At 37.6% G+C, this 20224-nt stretch overlaps 1 protein-coding gene and 1 long non-coding RNA gene across 7 annotated transcripts in view; one reads left to right on the plus strand and one right to left on the minus strand.

Moving 5' to 3' along the window:
• The window catches only part of tay (tay bridge kinase), a 25361-nt gene continuing 5137 nt past the window's right edge, over positions 1 to 20224 (plus strand). For 2 of the 5 annotated variants that reach the window (XM_033341946.2, XM_033341945.2), the window contains exons 1-7: positions 3 to 2131; positions 19094 to 19279; positions 19351 to 19464; positions 19592 to 19627; positions 19723 to 19749; positions 19826 to 19886; positions 19969 to 20171. In XM_033341946.2, coding sequence (XP_033197837.1) covers positions 1754 to 2131; positions 19094 to 19279; positions 19351 to 19464; positions 19592 to 19627; positions 19723 to 19749; positions 19826 to 19886; positions 19969 to 20171 — 1005 coding nt within the window. In that variant the 5' untranslated portion in view covers positions 3 to 1753. Of the gene's footprint in view, positions 2132 to 19093; positions 19280 to 19350; positions 19465 to 19591; positions 19628 to 19722; positions 19750 to 19825; positions 19887 to 19968; positions 20172 to 20224 lie in introns of all 5 variants that reach the window. The other 3 variants (XM_033341944.2, XM_033341947.2, XM_076618291.1) reach the window with 2 other exon arrangements.
• On the minus strand, positions 10761 to 12847 carry LOC143302575 (uncharacterized). 2 transcript variants are annotated; one of them, XR_013058163.1, is made up of 4 exons: positions 12678 to 12847; positions 12288 to 12506; positions 11131 to 12216; positions 10761 to 11058 (listed from the first exon to the last, which is right to left on the minus strand). It is a non-coding gene; the product is annotated as an uncharacterized LOC143302575 (long non-coding RNA). The 2 variants fall into 2 exon arrangements; XR_013058162.1 differs by having other exon boundaries at positions 11131 to 12506.

The following is a 20224-nucleotide window of genomic DNA, read 5'->3' on the forward strand; positions in this document are numbered from 1 at the left end:
GTCGTTGTATTCAGAGAGAAATAGTAGTTAAAGCAGGAAGAAGATAGAGGGAGCAAAAGGTGGTAGAGGTGGAAGGGTGAAAGAAGGAAAGGGGGAAGAGTGGGAAAGAAACAGATAGACGAATGACAGAAATGCATAGTCGTGGTGGGTAGCAGCAGCAAGAACAGGCAGCAGCAGCGCACAGAGGATAGATCGCATCGTCCACGCGTAATTCGGGGCGTGTGCTAGGTTGGTCGTTTTCCCTAGCTCGTGTCCGTGGTTGCGTATCGAAGATGTATCTACCGTGGCAGTGCGGGATACGCGTCATCGTCCCGTGACGGCGACGTTAAAGAGTTGCGAGACCGTAGAGCACGGTGTGGGCAGGTCGCGGCCATTTTTACCACACGATGCGGCAACCGTGCGTGCCCGTTCGATCCGCCATTCCAAACAATCGGTGTACTTCGTGCCCTCGCAGGGTACTTCTAGCTACGGCGACTCGTGGAGGCACCATCGGGAAACGATAATACGTGCCATTGAGACGTGAACGTTTCCTTTGGTCGGACACGACCAGAGACGAAAGCTCGTGAAAGCCGGCAGTGTTACTGGTGGTGTTGGTGCTGGTGTTGGTGGACGTCGTCGACGACGACGTGGAGGAAGAGGAGAAAGAAAGGAAGAAGGATGATACGATGATACGATGATCGTGTGATGATCATGGCGAAAAAGAAACGACTTGAACGGAACGACTCGATACATTGGGATATATATATTAATAAATATATTGGAGCTATTGGAGCATGCCTGTGATTCGTGTTTAATAATTGCACAGTGTTGTTCATTGATAATAGTGCTCCGTTTAGTGGCCAGTGTGTCTCTCCGTTTGTTTCGGTGTTTCACCTACGGTTTCCGTCGTCGTTGTCCGCCCTGTGCGTGCGTGTTTCGCGTGTACCTCCTCGCCACGCACATCGGAGTCTCTCTTCCTCGGCAACGCGATCGATGTGACACCGTGTGACCGCCTGTGTGAACGTCTTTTACTAACGAAAATTCTCTCTCTCTCACTCTCTCCCTCTCTTTCTTTCTCCCTCTCTCACTCGTTAACTCTTATTCTATAGAACTCTCGCATCTATAGAACTGATTCCTGGAATACGAGAAGAAACGGGGGAATCGAACCGAGAGTGTTATAGATGCGTGTGTCCCGTCGGTAAACGTCCTGTCTTGTCTTCTTGTGAGAGTGTGTATCCAAAAGACAGTGTGTGTTCTCTTACTCGCGCTCTCTCCACTGCATCTCCGTTTCCCCCCCTTACCCTCTTTCTCCATTGCCCCATCAGTGTCCCTCTTATTCATTTATTCTTGTTTTCTGTTTTTCCATCTCTCTACCGTTCCCTTATTATTCTATACTTTCGCCGTCTTTCCTAGTGATCTCTCTTCCTCTCATGGTAAAACTGCATTAAAGACGATCGTAGATAGAATGCTCGACGACACCACGGTAATACAACGGTTGTCATCGTTCACGTCGTCGTCGTCGTCACCGTCGTCGTTCTCGTCCAGTTCTACTTGTTCATCGTCATCGTTCACGGATCGTCTCCACTTATTTCCCGGCTTGTTCCTCTGTCGAGGAATCATTGAGCAAGCTGAATCGTCGTCGTCGTCGTGGTTCTGGTCGTTGTCGTTATTAAGGGCACCTCGATCGTGAGGTGTCTTGGTGGACGTGCCGATATTCTCGTATAGCGGGGCGCGACAACGGCCTCTCGTACGAGAACAGGACGTCTGCCTCGAGATGGAGATCGAGGCGAAACAACGGAACCAGAGGAATCGGAGACGAGAACGAGCCCAGCGTATGTTGGCGCAAAGAGAGAGTTTGGCGAGCGCGAAGCAGCAACAGCAACAACAGCAACAACAAACGAGACAACGGCCGAACGACGAAGAGGACAGCCACAGCGGCGAGGACGAGGACCCCGCTGCCGGTCTTGGCCTCGGACTCGCCAGGACCGGTCATCCTCGTGATAGCCATTCTCGACCGCCCAGGCCACCGCGACCCCCGAGGCCTCGTAAGAAGTCTTCCCTCGCGGCTGCCAACCAAAAGGAGCCTCCCTTCGAAGAGGACATTATCGACGGCTTTGCCATACTCGCCTTCCGCACCTACGAAGAACTTGAGGTGAGTTCAATAACATTCCTCTATTTTTCTTTTCTTTCTTTATTTCTCTCTCTGTTTATTTTTTTTTTTCTCTATATATACTTTCCTTTATACTCGAACTTCTACCTACAGCTTTTAAGTTTATTTATTAAGTCTTTATTAAGTCTTACTGATTTAATGGCATAATATCTTCGATTAATTTTTTATTTAGTATGCAGTAGTTAAAGGTGTTACTGTTGAAACCATTGGGTATTCGAGTTCTTGGAAGATACCTGAAAGAATGAAAAATGTCGGGGTTTTACCTGGCTATCTATTTTCCCTCAGGTGTTTATAATGTTGCGAGTAATTTTTATCATTGTGTGAGATAATAAGAGTAGAAGACAACTATATACTGTGTAATCTGAAAATTATGATGCACGTAATTTGTGATATATAAGACGAAAATCAAGAAAAAGAAAATTGTATTAAAGATTTTGTTTTTGAAGTAAAGGATCTGATTGATCGATATGATGATTTTTTGTACAACATCAAGAAGTACTTGTTACCAATAATTGTAATTACTAATAATGTAACCAATTAATTACCAATAACGTAATTACTAATTAGTTCTTTGAGTTTTGGATTGAACACAGTGGATATCAGTACAAGACAGTAATAAGATATTTTGATTTCAGTTTAGTTTATTTACTGCATTCATTCTATTTATTACTGCAACGAGTTAACAAGTATTGATAGCAAATATGCCTTGATATTGTACTTTATACAAAAGGTCATAATAATATCATCTATGATAAACGTCAACCATAAATTAGATTCATACATATTTAATTAATTTTCAAGCGCATTTTTTCCAAAATGAAGTGAAATGTTACATTAATTCTTAATGGATTTAGATTAAAAGACGAAGATGATAAATACTCACTCGTATTATAAAGTATTCCAAGCACTCGAGTACCTACATCTTTAATAACAACATTAGTTTCTAATGTATTGACTTTTACGCTATCTTTTAATACTGGAATACTTTCTTATTTAACGTGTAATACTCACGATCAGTGGGTATATTCCAGTCTCACCTGTGTCATTGATTCACTAGCAATGTTGTCCGCTGATGGATTGTCATGTTTCTTGCGTGCGCGCGTGCAGAGATACATAAACTTTGCTCGACCTATCGTGCGCAGTATCATTTTCATTTCTTTCTGTTTTTTCTACCTTCTGCATTGCTTCTAGCAAGCAATGTTTTTATGCGTGTGTGTATATGATATACATACATATATGCAATATTAATGACATTGAACGTTTACATGTTTTTAATATTGGAATCGTCAGGATCGTTAAATGGGCCAATTCATAATTTTTCATAGCAATATCATAAACCTAAAGTCGTTAATTTTGATGTATTCGAGTAGTTCTTCATAAGCTTGTTTATAGCTTGTTTAAAGCGATAAAAACTTGTTTTTCTTATATAATTATATTATTTCATCCTGCGTTTTAATTTCTTTGCTATAAGTCTTATAGGATAATGCATTAATATATTAGTCATTGAGTATATGGTTCTTGTGTGAATTGTCCAATTTTATCTTATCTCTTTTCCCTTTAGTTTTTGGATATAATTGCGCGATTATTTTTGTTCACACACTAGCTATGTTTAAGAGCCGTTAGGGCAATTTGTAGTTTGTTCGTTTGCACCTATTTGCACAGTTTTATGGCTTCCATTCACCGTACTTCGCTCGGACAACAACTGTTCTTTTCACTATAACGGTTATGTATGTTGTATAGTCGAAAGTTGTAGGTACACCTTCTTTAATGTGGCTACACAAACATGTTCCTTGAAATATTCCAAAAAAAAAGAGAGAAAGAAAATGATATAAATATATATACATCCAAATATATAGAGGCAAGATTTTCCTCGCGATATCAAAGCTGAAGAGTTTTCTAAAAATTTCATTATTCCCATTTATCTAGCAGTCGGAGCAATATTGTTCGACGAGCCAAAAAATATTGCTCAAAAAGAGTAATAAAAACCAATTAGAGCAAATTGCCAACTCGCGCAATTAAAGGGTTGGGCGTTTAACTTTGCTACGTTGATTCGACGGGATTAATTTATGAACGTTTTACGTTCCGTACTATGTTGCTTATTTTCCCGTTGTGAAGAAAAAAATAGTAGGTACGTAACAACATATTGTAAGAAAATATTTTACTTATTAGATTGTACCAACAAATTTTACTAGCTCTGATACACTTTCTGCTCTATTACATAAATAAAATAGTATTTAAGCATTCCATTATTTTTCTAACAATATAGTATTCACTAATAAGTTTGACCATCTACTGATATTTACTGCAAATTGAATGAATGTTTTCCACTGCTTCCATTTTCCAGTTATTTTATTACAAATTTGTCGTTCATTTGCGTCACCTTTTAAAGTATCTAGTTTATGCTTTAAAATCTTTTGAAAGATGATAATGATACAGTTAGAGCGTTAGTAAATTCATAGTTGTATTACTTCCTTTTTCGGACATAAATTTGCATCAGACGAATAGGAGACCTTGATGAAAGTAACATGAAACCCGATGTTGTGGTTTAATATTCGACATTGCGGGAGACACTTCTAACTCTTTCCACGGTGCAATTTTCGTTTGAACAACTGCGTGCCGGGTAAAATAATTAGAGGATCGTGTTTCCAATCGATTCAGCAGCGCTAAACAAGCATTGACGATGAAAGAGGTACCACGTATACATGATACAAAGTAATTACAAGTTGATGGATTATAAATATATACTTCGGAGGACATTCAAGATAATATTATGATAAAAATATTTTATAATATTTCTTTGCTTTTTTCTTTTTCTTATAGATATTTATATCTATGTGTAATCTGATGTTTGGCTCAATTTTTTAGATCACCTCCTTAATTTGAGCAGCGCGCGTTTCTTTGGAATCTTGCAGTGTGCTACTTTGCGAGCAGTTCAAATAAGTACAAGGACCAATTCTCGATTATCAACGCTGTGCAAACTGAAATTTATCTTTGAAAAAAGGAGATTTTCGAAAACAAATTTTCAATTGCAAATCTTATCGCTATGTAGAGTAAATATATGAATGGATAAGATTCACCCAGTACCAAATACGTCTAAACGATTCAGAAGAACAAAACCATTTTCATAATATATTACTCAAATATATATTGTACATAGTTAACCCTGAAATATTATACATACAAAGAATCTTTGTTATATTATATTGAGAAATTGAATATTTCAGTTTAGATTGTTGAACAATATGATTTTATTAACCTATTAAGGGCCAAGCTGCGAAACAATGCATAATAAGTTGTGTAACTATAGTATTACTAAAAATTATAAATAAGACAGTCAACATATAGTTTTGTTAAAATACAAGATATTATAATGTTATTAGAATAACAGATGTTTACAGAATCCCACTGTATAAATTAAACGCCACAATAAAATTTCATTATATAAGAAAGTGTGATTTATCATAATGCTATAAGTATTTCAATTTCTTTAAACTTTATAAAAGGATAGATCTAAATGAAGAAACGGTGTTAATTATTTAATTAATATTACATTATATTACGCTAAATAATATTAAACAAATCCTTGGAATTCCTTTTTATAACCGCAATGTTAAAAAATTCAATTCAATGATGTAAATTGGTTGGAAAAGAGATTGCATATGAAATGTAGTCTTAATGCACCACTGGTCTTTAATGGGTTAATGTAATATCCATTTCAAACGAACTGAAACCTGCTTTTGAATAATCTTGTTCTGTCCATGTTAGGGGATTATCAAAAAGTACGAATAACGAAGAGCTACCACCTCTTAGAAGTGATTAAAATAAAAACAAAAGGGACATAGTATCTCATAATTAAGTAAGAAGTATACAAATATTTTGGCCGAAAATACGATTTGTTTCGCACAATTAGGCGAATATTTGGAACAAGGTATATAATCCGGAAAATATGATTGAAATTACTGAAGCATAAACGCCGTTTGAAAACGAGTTCGAGTACGGCGGAAAAGGCTGGTGTACGCCAATCAAGATTATTTCGAAATAGAAGGCTTTAATTACGCAGGGCCTTATCGACGATACATCGAAGTGAACATAAATCGAACTTATTATCTCTAGTCGGCTTGAGCCAAAAAAAGAAGCAACGCTAGTGGTGTTACATTGCGTCTACGAGGCAGCGAAAGCTCTTTCACGCCACTACATAGCACCTTTTATCATGATTTATCGCGGACGCAATCGCTAATCGCTATTTTTACCGTACACTGCGATACCAACTCGACTGACACGCTCGTCTTCGTTAACGAGCTATAATTTTCATTGATAAATAAAAGCAGCAATGTCAACCGGTCGACTAGCCTATCGCGTTTTGACCATTTTCCTTCGCGCAAATTGCAAAGCATAACACTGTTTTCCAATGCGAAACAAACAGATACCGTCGATCATTTGCGATGCAGATTGTTCGGAAAAAGAAACTATTATCTCTGCTTCTCTACCGTATCAGTAGATGACCTCCAATTGCTTTCATCGCGAAATCGTAATGATGTAATGGTTCTTCCTAAATACGTATTATTCGTTTCATTTTCGAACGGATAGTGTATGTATAAAAAACCATGAAATTGTCGATAAACAATCATGAAATCTGCGTATAAACGAACGAACATTTGCCATCGTATCAATGAGAATTGGAACGCTGGTAAATTAAACCTGGTGGTTCTATGAAATGAAACATTATGCCAGCCGCTTTTATAAAAATAATCATGGAACAATCAAACACAGTCACCGGAAAATAACAGGGTCATCATATGCAATGTTTCGAAATCGAAGCATAATGTACATTATGATTCATTGTTCTATTGGTCTCTTTTAAATGAAAACAACTATTCGTTCAGAAATCGCAGCGGGAGAATTGTATGCAGAGGTCAAACTGTCACGTACGAATCGTAGAGACAATAGCGATGGAACATTGTATTCTCTTAGCGAGTTCGTCATGCAAACTACTGTCGAATTATCTAAGTCTATTTTTTACGTTATTAAGCGTATTGTTATCGCATAAAGGAACCCCGACTAGGAGTTGTAAAAGAGACTCTGAAGACGGCCTGTTAATCATTCTTGGACAAAGTACAGATCTCATAATGTGAAGGAAAAGTGTTGAAATAGTTTGGACCTTTCGTCTCCCACTTTCTTCTTATCGGATGAGTAAATTTCTTTTCTACCTGAAAAATAAAAGAAAATGAGACAAAACGAGAAAGTACCTAGTGGACCTTTATTGCTTGCAGACATGAATCACTAATATTTACCATTTGCTCGCTTACTCTCACCGTTTACTCATTTGTTACTCATTCGTTTGTTTCATAATAACTCACATCCCAATGTAGTTTGTACGCTGCGTTAGAATCACGAAACGAAGACAATTGGTGGCTCGAACTGAAACATCAACGACACAGCTATAAATCGCCGCAATCGTGAAACAGAAAGACACATACAAAGAAGAAGATAAAGAAAAAGAAACTCGACCCGTAACGAATGCAAATTTTCTACGCTTGTTATTGTTTCTTACTATAAGCGATTTTAGGCAAAGTATGATATTATTTTTAGCAGAAATAGCATTTGCTTCACCCATATCAGCTGATCATATTATTATTAACAAGTTGAATGTCACGCCAGTTTTACAAGGTTTGACCTTGGTGCCACAGTGAATTTTTTATTATGCGATATTTATAATATTGAAATTACCTACAAGAAGTATGTTACTGTGCATAGTCATCATTAATGAATTTATCTCACTGAGGTTGCCGTATTTTTTGCGATTATCAATTATCTCGTATTGTATCTTCGCATTGCTAAATAATTCTAAATAGCGCTAAAAATATATAAATAATTCTAAATATATAGAAATTATTGTAAATAACAATGCTAAATAGTTCTCTGTTGTTACGTCCCTGGACTTACCATAATTCATCCCTCGGTCATACCTATTCGAAACTGCGATAATTCTAAAGAAACTTGACTTAAAGATTTAGCATTGCCTACTTTAATGTCAGGACCCTTAATTGCCATCATATATCTTTCAAGTCGAAATGTTTCTTAGGGCTATTATTCACTAAGGTAAAAGCGAGGTTTCCCATGTTCGACAGCCACTGGAGGAAAACGCACATAATAGATTTATATTTCATGTATAAATAAAATTATTTTTATATGTTTTATACTGCATTAATTTCGTCACACCATTGTAGTAACGATGATAATAATACAAAATTTATAACTATTGACATTTGTTCAAATTATGTATTTCTACTAATCTTGGTACGTCGGTCATTGGTGACTCCCACGGCAAAGTTAAGTGCCGGTCACTAATGACCCCCATAGCATTCAACTTGTTAATTTACAGATATGATAATGCTCGAGGAATTTCTAGTAGGATCCGCTACTTTAATTCCTGCTTCGCTTTATCTGCTGGAACTACGCTACTGAAAATAACAGATTTATAGAGAAAATGACATAGTTGTACGCATGATTATAGGTGATATAATCACCTCGTTTGATTGGGTAATTACTTAATTCGCGCATTTAATAAATTATTTCCTATCTTCATATTAGAAATCAAACAACGATAAAAAGAAGTTTTCTTTAAATTAATGAAAAAGTAACATCATGCTTTTCCCTCCTTACGTATTTGCTCACTGTAATTCCATCGCGCAAATCTGGTTCCCGAACCGTGGTAATGTCGCACGTCTCGAAAGAAAAAGACGTTCACGGAGGCATACTTGTTATTTACTCGTCCATCTTGTGCATTATCAAAGCACAAAGTGCATTGTTATTGTCACGGAGAAAGTAGCCGCGATGTAAACCGCTTAAACCGGTCCCTCTTGTTCCTGAACGAGTTCGCGCTCCAACCTGAGCTTCTGGACGGTGCAGAACAGCTGTAAGCTGCGCAACGCTTAGCAGGAAATGCTTACCAGATCTTCGCTTACCAATCTTGTCCGATCGTAACGCGATACTTGTATTCATCTATATTTATTTTATATACTATATGTACATCTTTTCTATTCTTTTCTTTTCTTTTCTGTCTAATTAGAAGCCAATTTGAGAGCCAAATTTTTCTCACTCTATTAGTAAAGCACAATCCTTCGCTAATTAAATGTAAGAAATCGTTACCTGGTAGTAAATGAATTATCAGGCTTGGTACTCGCGTTACTAGATACCTTGTTATCTGCTCCCGGGAGCTACGAGTAAGGCGATTTGAAATGTAAACGCCACGGTAGGATGTTGATTCGGTGTCAAACAATTAGCGGAGAGCGAGATATGCATCGCTATTCCGGCAGACGACGACGACGACTAATTATGAAAAGCCGTGGGAATAAAAACCAGACCCTTTTTAATGCTCTATTACCAACGCTTTGACCTGAGATGAATCTGAAATATCCGCCAGATTGCTCATATTTTCTATGATATTCTTCCAACTGCTCGTTTCCAATGATAGAATGCTAATTTATTTCTACACGCTGCTTCACTTTAAAGATTAGTTAAACGTCACTTTTTTCTCGTCTCTTTAAGCGAGCTTTGAACAATTGGAAAAATGTAGTTTTTGTTATCGAGAACATGCAAAACGCTAGACATCGTACACAAGACGCACGAGATCCGCAGGTTAATTTGAGCGTATAAAATTTCTTCGTCATAAACACAAAAGCACATGGTTCGGAGGTTCGGTGTAACGTGCCAGCTTTTGAAAAATCCTCTGAATCGGCAATGCACGCGTCGATGGTTTTCTTTTTCAAATTGCTGGTTGCGCCGTGGGGAAATCCTTTTGGACTTTTTCGTCGTCTCGCAACATACAGGGATCGTTCGACCTCTCCCGGGTGATTGTCCTTACCACAGATTCTTTCTTATCCGACGTGTTTTCTCCCTTCCTTCTCTTGACTGGAGACTGGCCGCCACTGTTGTCGTCGTCGTTTCCTCTGATCGTGCCCTTACGTTCTTCGGCTACGGGAGAAGGACAGAGAGAAAGAACCGATGGGTCGGGTCAGGAAAAGAGTGTGTCGACATGTGGCGAGATTATTATCACATACGTAACACCATACCGTAATACTTAATTATCTTGTCCAGCGTCGCGACCGTTTAATTTATCTCCGCAAAAAATGTTTATCCTCCTGTCGAGCAATTAGTGACATATTCAATGATACACATTATCCGGCGCGCATAAATGAAAAATGATCCACTCGACCGTGCATGATGATGATGATACACAGCTCGCTTCTGAAATGCACGTGTATCCTACACCGTTCTCGCCTATCCGCTTCGTGTTCGGTTGCATTGCTCAAAGTAATCTTCCACTGTTGCTTAAATGAAGCGAACAGTATGTATTTTGAGACACTCTTAAAATCGTATGACTATCGAGCTTTTGCTAACGATATCCTTTCGTTTGAATACAGGACATTTTTTGCCTGCACTTAAAATACGAGGATCTCTTAAAATACATCTGAAAATAAAATCCGAGGTGTCGGATAATTTTGCAGTATAATTTAAGTGCTATTCGTTAAGAAAAAATTAAATCGCAAAGTGATATCTGTTAAATTGCTTAAATTCAGTTCTAATATTTAAGAGACATCAAGGTTCTCCAGACGAATATATCTGAACGATATAATCAAAGTAAACGATCGATTAATTATTTTGAGCGGCCTATAATCAACCGCGGCGCCTCGAAAGGTCGCTGTAACGCACACAATCGGGTCACATTCTGTCTACGAGCCAGCAATTAAAGATCTGCTAGCTCTAGACCATTACAAAACGGGCACGATGTATTCGTTGTATTTGTGTGTCTGATGCATCATTTAGTTATAAATTCATCTAGACCGTTACGGCAAGGCAAGCCGTTCGTCTCGTTCACGGGACATGGAAGCACGATGGGTGAATGGAATCTGAAAATACACGACGCTCTTAAAAGGAGAACATTTATTTATAATTGATTCGGTTAAAAACGTGCTACACACCGCATTGACTTTGTAGACCGTGCACACGATCGCCGGTAATCTTTTCTTTTTTCCTACTCTCTTCTCCTCTCTTTCTCTTTCTCTCTCTCCTCTCTTTCTATGAATAGCGACGTCGTTCGAATTTGTCGTTACGCGTCACATTGTACGACGGACATTAATTACGTTAGGGTAAACTCGTCGTGTTGAAAATCAACCGAGCGTATCCCACATATTGCGATATCGGAGCGGACTGATTAGCAGGCCACTCTGTGTATTGGCTTTTCCCCATCCTCCTTCATCTCACCCTTCTTCGGTTCTGCTCTCATCCTCCATTGGTGAAATCGTTGAAATCGTTGCCAATCGATAATTAACAGCCACTTATGGATTTAGAGTGAGGTCAGTGTCACGTCGAGCTTGCCGAGTTCGTTACGTAAGAACAGTCTTTTCACACGACAACACAATTATACATACAATGGGCGCGTGTAAATATATATGTGGCTTTCTATGCATAGTGTACGGTTACAATAAAACAAGTTCATTGGTCGCAATGATTTCATGATAATCTCATTACATATTTACAACGATGATCAAGCGAAATTTCTAATTAGAAATAGACTTATTTCGTATAACTTTTCTTTCCTTACAATGGTAGAGAGTATCAAGGTTTATCGATTAACTACATATTCATTGAAAAAAGGATGTATTACGTGCACGTACACATATCGAGCATTGATTAGGAGTGTGTTGATTATCTTCATACGTAATCAACAATTATTCTTGGACTCGAGATACACAAACGATACGTCATCGGATTGAGGATGCTCTTTATGTTTAATTTACTACATCGTACAATGTGGTACGTATGTAGTTAACCTGTGAGTTATTTGACCTTATTTCCAAGTTACAGCTCATTTTTGTGCTCCAATAATCCTTCGACCGGAGCCAGTTACTGTAACTGGCTATTATAAGGACCATTTACAAATAATACTTGACACATCACCAGTGGCCTTAATGTGACTCTGTGAAACTGTGAACGTTGATTTATAGCGAATCACTTGTCGTACGCTGTTACACGCGCTGATGATCCCTCGAAAAAATAATTTGGAGCTGGAAACAGGTTTGAGCGAGGAACATGTATTTGTTCGCTGATCAAAGTAGTTGAAGAATCACTTACTCACATGACTTAAACCTTTATGTAAAACTCTCGGAGTATTCGTTCCTTGGTATGCTCCAAAAATATTCCAGTTGTCCAATACAGTACAAATTAATTTACTCGGTTCGGAATAGTCATGCGTATCTTTCGCAAAACTTTGAGTCCAATTTTCAAACAAGAAATCATCCGTTGCGCCATAATATTCAATTCTTTAATGACCGATGTGACGAAAGAAACCACGACTCTGTAAATAAATCAAAAAGCCTTTAGGGAGAGAAAAAAAGATTTTAATAGGGAGAGTGAGAGAGAGAGAGAGAGAGAGAGAGCGAGAGATTCGGTAGCTGAATGAGCTAAATCCGTTGCACGGGCATATAATTTTGACTTGGGTAGATATCGTTGGCATTCGGCAGATTACCAAGAGCTCTCTTAGTGTCGTTAGCCGTAGCGAGAGTGAGGTCAGCAATGCCACGCCACTCAATAAATCAGCTCGGCTGCCGGTGCCAACGGAGATGCCTGAATTCTGCCACGTGATCCGTCAACAGAGAGTTCAACCGGTAATGCTCGGGCCACCCCTCTTCTCACGGATATATTCACTACTGGTGAAAATCGACGGGCGAATTTCGACGATGCGCGCACGACAGACAGATATCAACCGACTTCAATCGAGCGAAACTGACTCGCGACCTAATTTTTCTTTTCTTTTTTTACCTCCAAACATTTCTCTCTTTCTTGTTTTTTGTTACCTGTTCGTACAATCTGTTTTTCTTTTTTCTTTTTTTTTCCACGTTTATAATTGCTCAGCGATACCGTCGCGTCGTTACCTTGACACTGCGCGAAACAATTGTTTCGCGTATGTGTGCATCCATGGGCAGAGTGGGGTTGCCGACGAATTTCATTCACTCTACGTAACTTCTTTTTCTTCGCTTTATTTTTTGCTTTTCCCCTTCTCTATATATCTAGAACGTTGTTGCTCATGATATACACGCCTCGTTCGTTTTAATCGAATGAACGTTGCATATCGCGCAGGGTAAACAGGGATCTTTGATCGAATTACGGCTACGAAAATCGATATGCGATTTATGGTTGAACCGGTACACAGATTGATTTTAAATGTGCTTGCTGGCAGAAAGATGGCGTAAAGGGATACGTGAAATTTCATTGGATCGCGGATGTGCTTCAGACTATTTTACGTCGCTCGATTTACGGTAATTAATGAAACACTCGAAGGCAATATGTAATTCACTCGATTAGCGACGAAATAATTTCTATCATATACTGTATCACAGGATACACCACAACCCGGTATCAGCCGTCACGTAACGAGGCGGAATATTTTAATAATAAACAGGAAAATACTCGGCCATGTATTGCGTATCCCAGTGTGTAGGTGTTTCGCATGTCTGTGCCGCTTTTTGATAGATTTCAACATCAATACGAGATTTCGGACGGTAATGCTCTTAATTAAATAAAACGCTGCCCGGCACAGCGTGAAGATTTGCATTTACATTTTTATCTCGTTCGATTAGCTTGGTTCATTTTCAGATACATGTCGGATAGATTAATTTCGAAGCAGTTTAAATTGCTCGTTAACCCGCGTAAAATTTACTATTTATGTAGTGGCAATCCTGCAAACACGAGACACTGTACATATCTTTTGAGGTTATTTTTTAATTGTTTCCAGTTCCAATTATTACATGTATTACCTAATAAACTTCTCCTTTGTATTTCATAAATCTCTTATGTTTAGTATAATATTTGTACCAGCTATCTTTTATGTATAAATACTTTCTTGGAGCACAAACAGTACGAAGAAAAAAGCAAAAAGATGTTGAACATAAAGGGTTCGTGTGCGCTCGCGAATCGATACGGGAACGACAAAAGGGATGTGTATCGATGATGGACGAAACACAGTCGTGCACCTGCACAGCGAGTTGACCCAGTTCTTCTCGTTATAATTTGAACACGAAGGAAGGTGAACGCTTTACTTTCAGATCTCTCGCTGTGTCTCGAATTAATCGGTTTTGTTGATCACGCTGCAATTGAAAAAAACCTCAACTTGAAACGTAATCAATATCTGCAATTTCATACTTTTAGAAAAGGAAAGAAAAACATATGATTGAGTGGACGTGATCATATAGTTGTTCGACGTATAACTTGTCCCACATATTTGTTGAATCGCGATAAGTTTATCGAATGAAATTTTGAAAAAGATACGGAAGCGAGAAAGAGAGAAACGATTAAATACGCGAAGAGGTCCGAAACGCAAAAGGTACGAATGAGAAGAAGCGGAAGTGCTTCGTAAAAGCAATCATCCGTTTCTCTATGAACGTATTGGTATTGGGGAAAGAAAGTTAAGGCGATCTTAAATCCGCAACTGCTTTATCATGGTAAATTTTTCGATTTGCTTTTTCTTCTTTTTTCTTTATGTCTAGCTAAACTGTAATTATTTTCACGCGGAAGCTATCATAGATGGTATTATCCGTAATAAACATTGCACATCGGAATAATGCCGGCACTTATTCTCAAATTATCTGAATTACGCGTACCTTCGAAAACTGCGCGTGGAACGTGTCCATCGAACAAAAATGATGGAAACTATGTAAATCGCGAGAAATATTTGCGTCTGAAAATAATCTTGCAACGTGGCCGAATGATGGCCGCTTTACCGCTGTATTTACACCACTATAAATCTTTTTACTGCCACTAGTTTCTTCTCCCTTTTTTTCTTTCTTTTTCTCTTTCTACTCGACACCATCAACACCGTTCTCTTTCTGTTCTGTTTTGTTTTCGTAGAAGTAAATTCATTTTATTGGTATGGTAACAACTAGACAAAACATAGACACCCGCACTAAACACCGACTGCACTTTTTTGACTCCGCATTCCGTTCGACAGTCTCACTTACTGGTATTAGAACATGTACGTATATCATCCACGATAAGAATCTCACCTAACGAGAATTAATCATGTTCTTATTCCTTGATACCGTCACATTCACAAATCTCTATATTGTGAACATGCGCAATGTAATCTTTTAATATCGTAAGAAATACTTAATAGAAATTGTTAAAGATACAAAATTTTGCTTATAACTTTTCCTACCTTTTCATAGAATTTGTTAAAATATTAATAAATAATTTTGTTCTTATACATTTCTACAACGTTCTTTTACAACATAATCGTATGGTGGTCGACTAGAAATGATAGTTTTTATGTGGCGACAAATATTTAAAAAAAAAATTGTTTCGACAGGATTAACAAATTAACGCGAAAAGAAAACGCGAAGACGGTAACTGAGAATATAAACAATGCCGTGCCATGATACATGTTTACTTTCGGATAATTTTTGGACGACGGCCAACATCGTTTCACGCTCAGCACGTCAATTTGGTACTGGCAAGCAGCCGAAATTTTCGTCAAACAGATGTCCGAATGACTGTTATTATCCGCTTGTTACAAACGAGAGCGGAGCAGAATACTTAATCTCACGGCGCTAGTGATGCCCGCCAAAAAAGAAACATTGTTGTCAAACGTAAAGGCCAACTCGTGATATATTTGATTGAATTGAAGTCGTGTTTCCCGCGTTGACATTTCATTGAAATACTCAGCAAATAACTTATCTCATAAAAACTTGAATATGCATATTTACAAAAAAATTGACTTTCAAATCACATGTTTTGAATATTTTATATTTTAGATCACTGCCAGTGCTTTGATTGAAATGGAAAACATTATTCTATTTATGAATTTTCAATGACAGTGTGAGAATTTACATGTCATCAATTTTTTCTAATACACGCGCAACAAAATACTTACATTATTCCATAGTTCGCAATAGTAAACATATTTTTTAAGCTTTTAAGAATGTATCTCAAATGTACTTAATTCTCATTTTACGTAAATTTCCTTTAACTCGAACCTACTTCAACTACATACTTTGCATGAAAGCAGACATATTTGTTTGACTAGACGCTTCACTTTTGTTTTCCTAACAATGGTCAAACTTCAGGTAGTTGTGTGCATCGGCATTCAAGTTACTTTACTCCTAAAATAAAAATATATGTAAATAAAGTAGTATAATAATAAGATAATTAAATATTTCTTTGATAATTTCGCAAAATAAGACGACCATAAGTTTAATTTATTCACAAAAAAAATGTTTTTATGTCTTTTTCTATCTGTCATTTGTCAGATATACCACATGGATGAATCAAAATGACACAGCGATTGAGATAACGCGTAGAAGGCAATTCATTTAAAATCATCCATTCGTTGAAATCGCATGTGCATATGAGTCTCGCACATTAACGTCGCGACCGAGTATATGCGAATTGTGAGTAGTAGCCAGTAGCTGAATTAGAGTCCGATCGTGTCAACACCGAACGATAGACGTGGCAACGTTGTACGAACGAGTTTAGTAGCCGGCTAGCCAAAGCACGGAATAGCCGACCGGTGGAACGTCCGTACGTCCGGGAACGACCTTCCTTTACCCATCCCGTGTCGAGGAACCTTGCCTCCCGGACTGCCAAACACTGCTTTACCTCCTTTAAACTAAGAGAACTCGTTATCTAAATACGTATTTACTCTTGTTATGGTTTTCGAATTTTTATATTTCTGTCTCAGTCTCGTTTCAACAAACGAAAAGATTTTTAATGTTATAAAAAGAACTTTATGACAAAATTGGATCTAGAAATCACGCATACTAACAGCGAGTCTTTCATATTTTCTGCAAACTTCAAGAATAGGTTAACAATAAGAAAAACTATATATATTTACATAAAGTTCTTAAAAAGTTTTCGATCAAAGATTTTTTTCTTACCATATAATTTATATTATGTCTTTTAAACCGAATCGTTACAAAATAATCATTAATAATAATCATTTATTGCAGAATTATTAAATACTTATATAATTTTTCATTGCCATGGATATGTATACATACTTATCTTAAAACGTAAATTATCTCACAATAGAGGGATACAAATTGAAATTTCTTTTTCTCCAATTAATGATTAACACTCAGATTAGTTCTAGATATTATAGAAATGCTAAAGTAAGAAATATCACAGATTTCTGCGATAAAGCAAGGATTAAAATTTGAAGAATTTTTTTCAAATATCACGTTCTATGTGTATCATTTATTGTAATTAAGTGAAATAAATGCAAAAAGTTCTGTTCTTCCTAGAATTCATAATTGGCTTATCTGGCTATAGTTTAGCCACCAAAGAATGTAATATTATATCAGTGGTCGTTAACATCAAAAACAGGAATATTTTGTCATACGTTTTTCCTATGTATATTCATAAGATAGAGGTTTATTCAATTAATTCGCTTAGCTGCCAGAAGTATACAATATGTAATCTAACCGCAGTACATGTCCTAGGGGGTTTCACTTCGCAGTTGGCACACGTGCGCAGGTGGAGTATGGCTTTTGCTAGGTGGTAGTTTTTTACACTGCGAGTTCTAGTGGCTTTTTCCCATCATGTTTCTTTGGTACCCAACCGTACCAGAGAGGGGGGTGAGAGAGAAAGAGATAGAAGGAAGAAGAAGGTAGAAAAGATCGTGCGTGAATACACGGTTATCGAAAAAGGAAAGTAATACTCTCTCAGAGCTGAGAAAGAGAAGTCAGGGTTCAGACTTCGTTCCTTCCAGCTGGCCTGGCACGGCAAAGGAGGCCTTGTCGCGCGGCTGCTCGTTCGGTCAATGTCTTCTCTTTCTTCCTCGCTCTTCCTCATCTGCCTTCCTCGTCGTTCCCCCTCTCGTCTCTTTTTAACCCCCACTTTCTACTCGAACTCTTCCCCCTCTCCCTTACTCTCCCTTCACCAGTACCTCGCTCACTGCCTCTTTCATTCTCCCCACCATTCGTGTGCTGCATCGCGCACACGAGACATGGTGCTGTTTGTGAATCCTGCTGTCATCTTTGCAAACGCCCGTCCGTCTTAGGGAGTTCGAATTTAAACAAAATCAACCGTATCACAAACGAACATCTGACGGATATTATTTTTGTTTGTGAGCGACAAGAAAACTGCGTTTATTACGATAACGGTACTTAGGTACACGTAGAGGAAACTGAGAGAGGAAAAAGTCAGAAAGGAGGGGGTAGAGCGCCACCCGTTCAGAAATGTGCACTGACATCGCGGTTTAAAGGCACCGACGGAAAGGCGTTCTCATACGGCTTTTTCTACTGTGCGCGCACCAACATCTTCGCCTTATGCTTTCTTACTCACGAGCCTGACGATCCATCGACGTTTCCAGTGATGAAAACATAAATTATCCAGCTTGCTTTTTACGCCAGTGTAAATCTGTCGCAGAAATCGTGGTATGTTTACCATACGTGTTGAACATATAATCGCTTACTTGGTTAATCAGACTTCGTATGTATGTACATGTTGAGTTCAAGCGATACCGAAAGTACATAAAAATATTCCTTTCATAATTCGTTATAATTATAGTACAGATCACCAGAAATGGAATTTAACTTAAACCGAGCTCGTGTAGTTAGCGATTACACAAACCTATCGTTAGAATTACATTACGTTTATTACGATACCTACTTGCAACATCATCATTAGTTTTCATGTAAATAAGGATTGCTCTTTGTAATCTGTTGGTAATCTTGTATTCTTAAAAGTGTATTTCTCATATTGAAATTACTAATTGCGTATTATATTCTTTTTCTAATTTTATTGATGTATCTAAAAAATACAAAATTCGACATAAAAAATTTTTTTACTGGTATATTAAATAAAATTCATATTTTTAATTTTTATTTAATTCTTGAATAACTAGATTTTTTAAATAAAGATATAATTTAAACTTTTTTATGATTGCAGAGTGCAATAAAACTAGCTGGCAAAAATAATGTCAAGAAATTACATACATTACTGTCAATAGTGGAAGAGAAACCAAAGGTGGATATAGGACAAAATAATAGACACAACGAGCATCACATCAAAAACCATTTCAAGCACAACCATTATACACACAATTCCATACTGACACCATCTACAATTAACCAGGTAATTTTTTCATGATTAATGTTTTAGTGCAAGGTAAAAAATGATCTAATTGTGCTTGAATTTTTTTATAGGGCCTAGATGCAGGTACAAGTGACGATAGTGGTAGAGCATCTGAACAATTGCATGGCCCTGGTATACCTAGGGATTGCCAGGACGCCGACAGTTCCAGGGACCACCTCAGCGATGTAAGTAATGTTATAATTATGAATTGTTTATATTCTATGATGTTTATTCCTTCCAATTGAATGACATTAAACAAATTTGCCATTTGAATCAATTCTCATATTTGTGCAATTTTCATTGGTTCTACAGGCTAGCAGTCATTGCAGTTCGGGTAAAGGTTATATCGTAAGTGTCAGAAATATAACTTAAAATATTATATCTCTCTACATGTCTAGGATGTTATAATAGCTACCTTGTGTCTTTTTTTCTTCTCATTACAGTGTGATAGTGAAGGAGAAGACGATAAGGTAAGTAACCATATTACAAAGATTATATAGTAGCTAATAAGCAATTGTAAGTTAAAACTTGGACTATTTATTTTAGGGCTCGGATGCTGAATCGATACTCTTTGAATCTTCTACCCCACCACCTCTTGCACGTAAATGTATGTAATACTTGAATCAATAATATACATTTGTTTTATATCAATACTTGGCATTTTTCTAAAATCAACTCTTATGTTGCAGACGAATTGCCGTCATCTTCACCACACGTTTTGCCTCCAGCAAACGGAGCAGGAGGTTCACCTCCAGACACAGGTGGACAAATTTCCAATCCAGCAACGGATGCTCCAGCGCCTATACCACCTCCTGTGCCTGCGTCTGCACCAGTTCCAACAGCGCCAAGTCCTCCCAGTCCTACTCTACCCCCTCACATATCCCAACCACCTGTAAGTAAATGTTTCTAATTTAGAGTTTCGTTACTAAGAACAATATACATTAG

The sequence above is a fragment of the Bombus vancouverensis genome, chromosome 4 (assembly GCF_051014615.1).
Source record: "Bombus vancouverensis nearcticus chromosome 4, iyBomVanc1_principal, whole genome shotgun sequence".
NCBI lineage: Eukaryota > Metazoa > Arthropoda > Insecta > Hymenoptera > Apidae > Bombus > Bombus vancouverensis.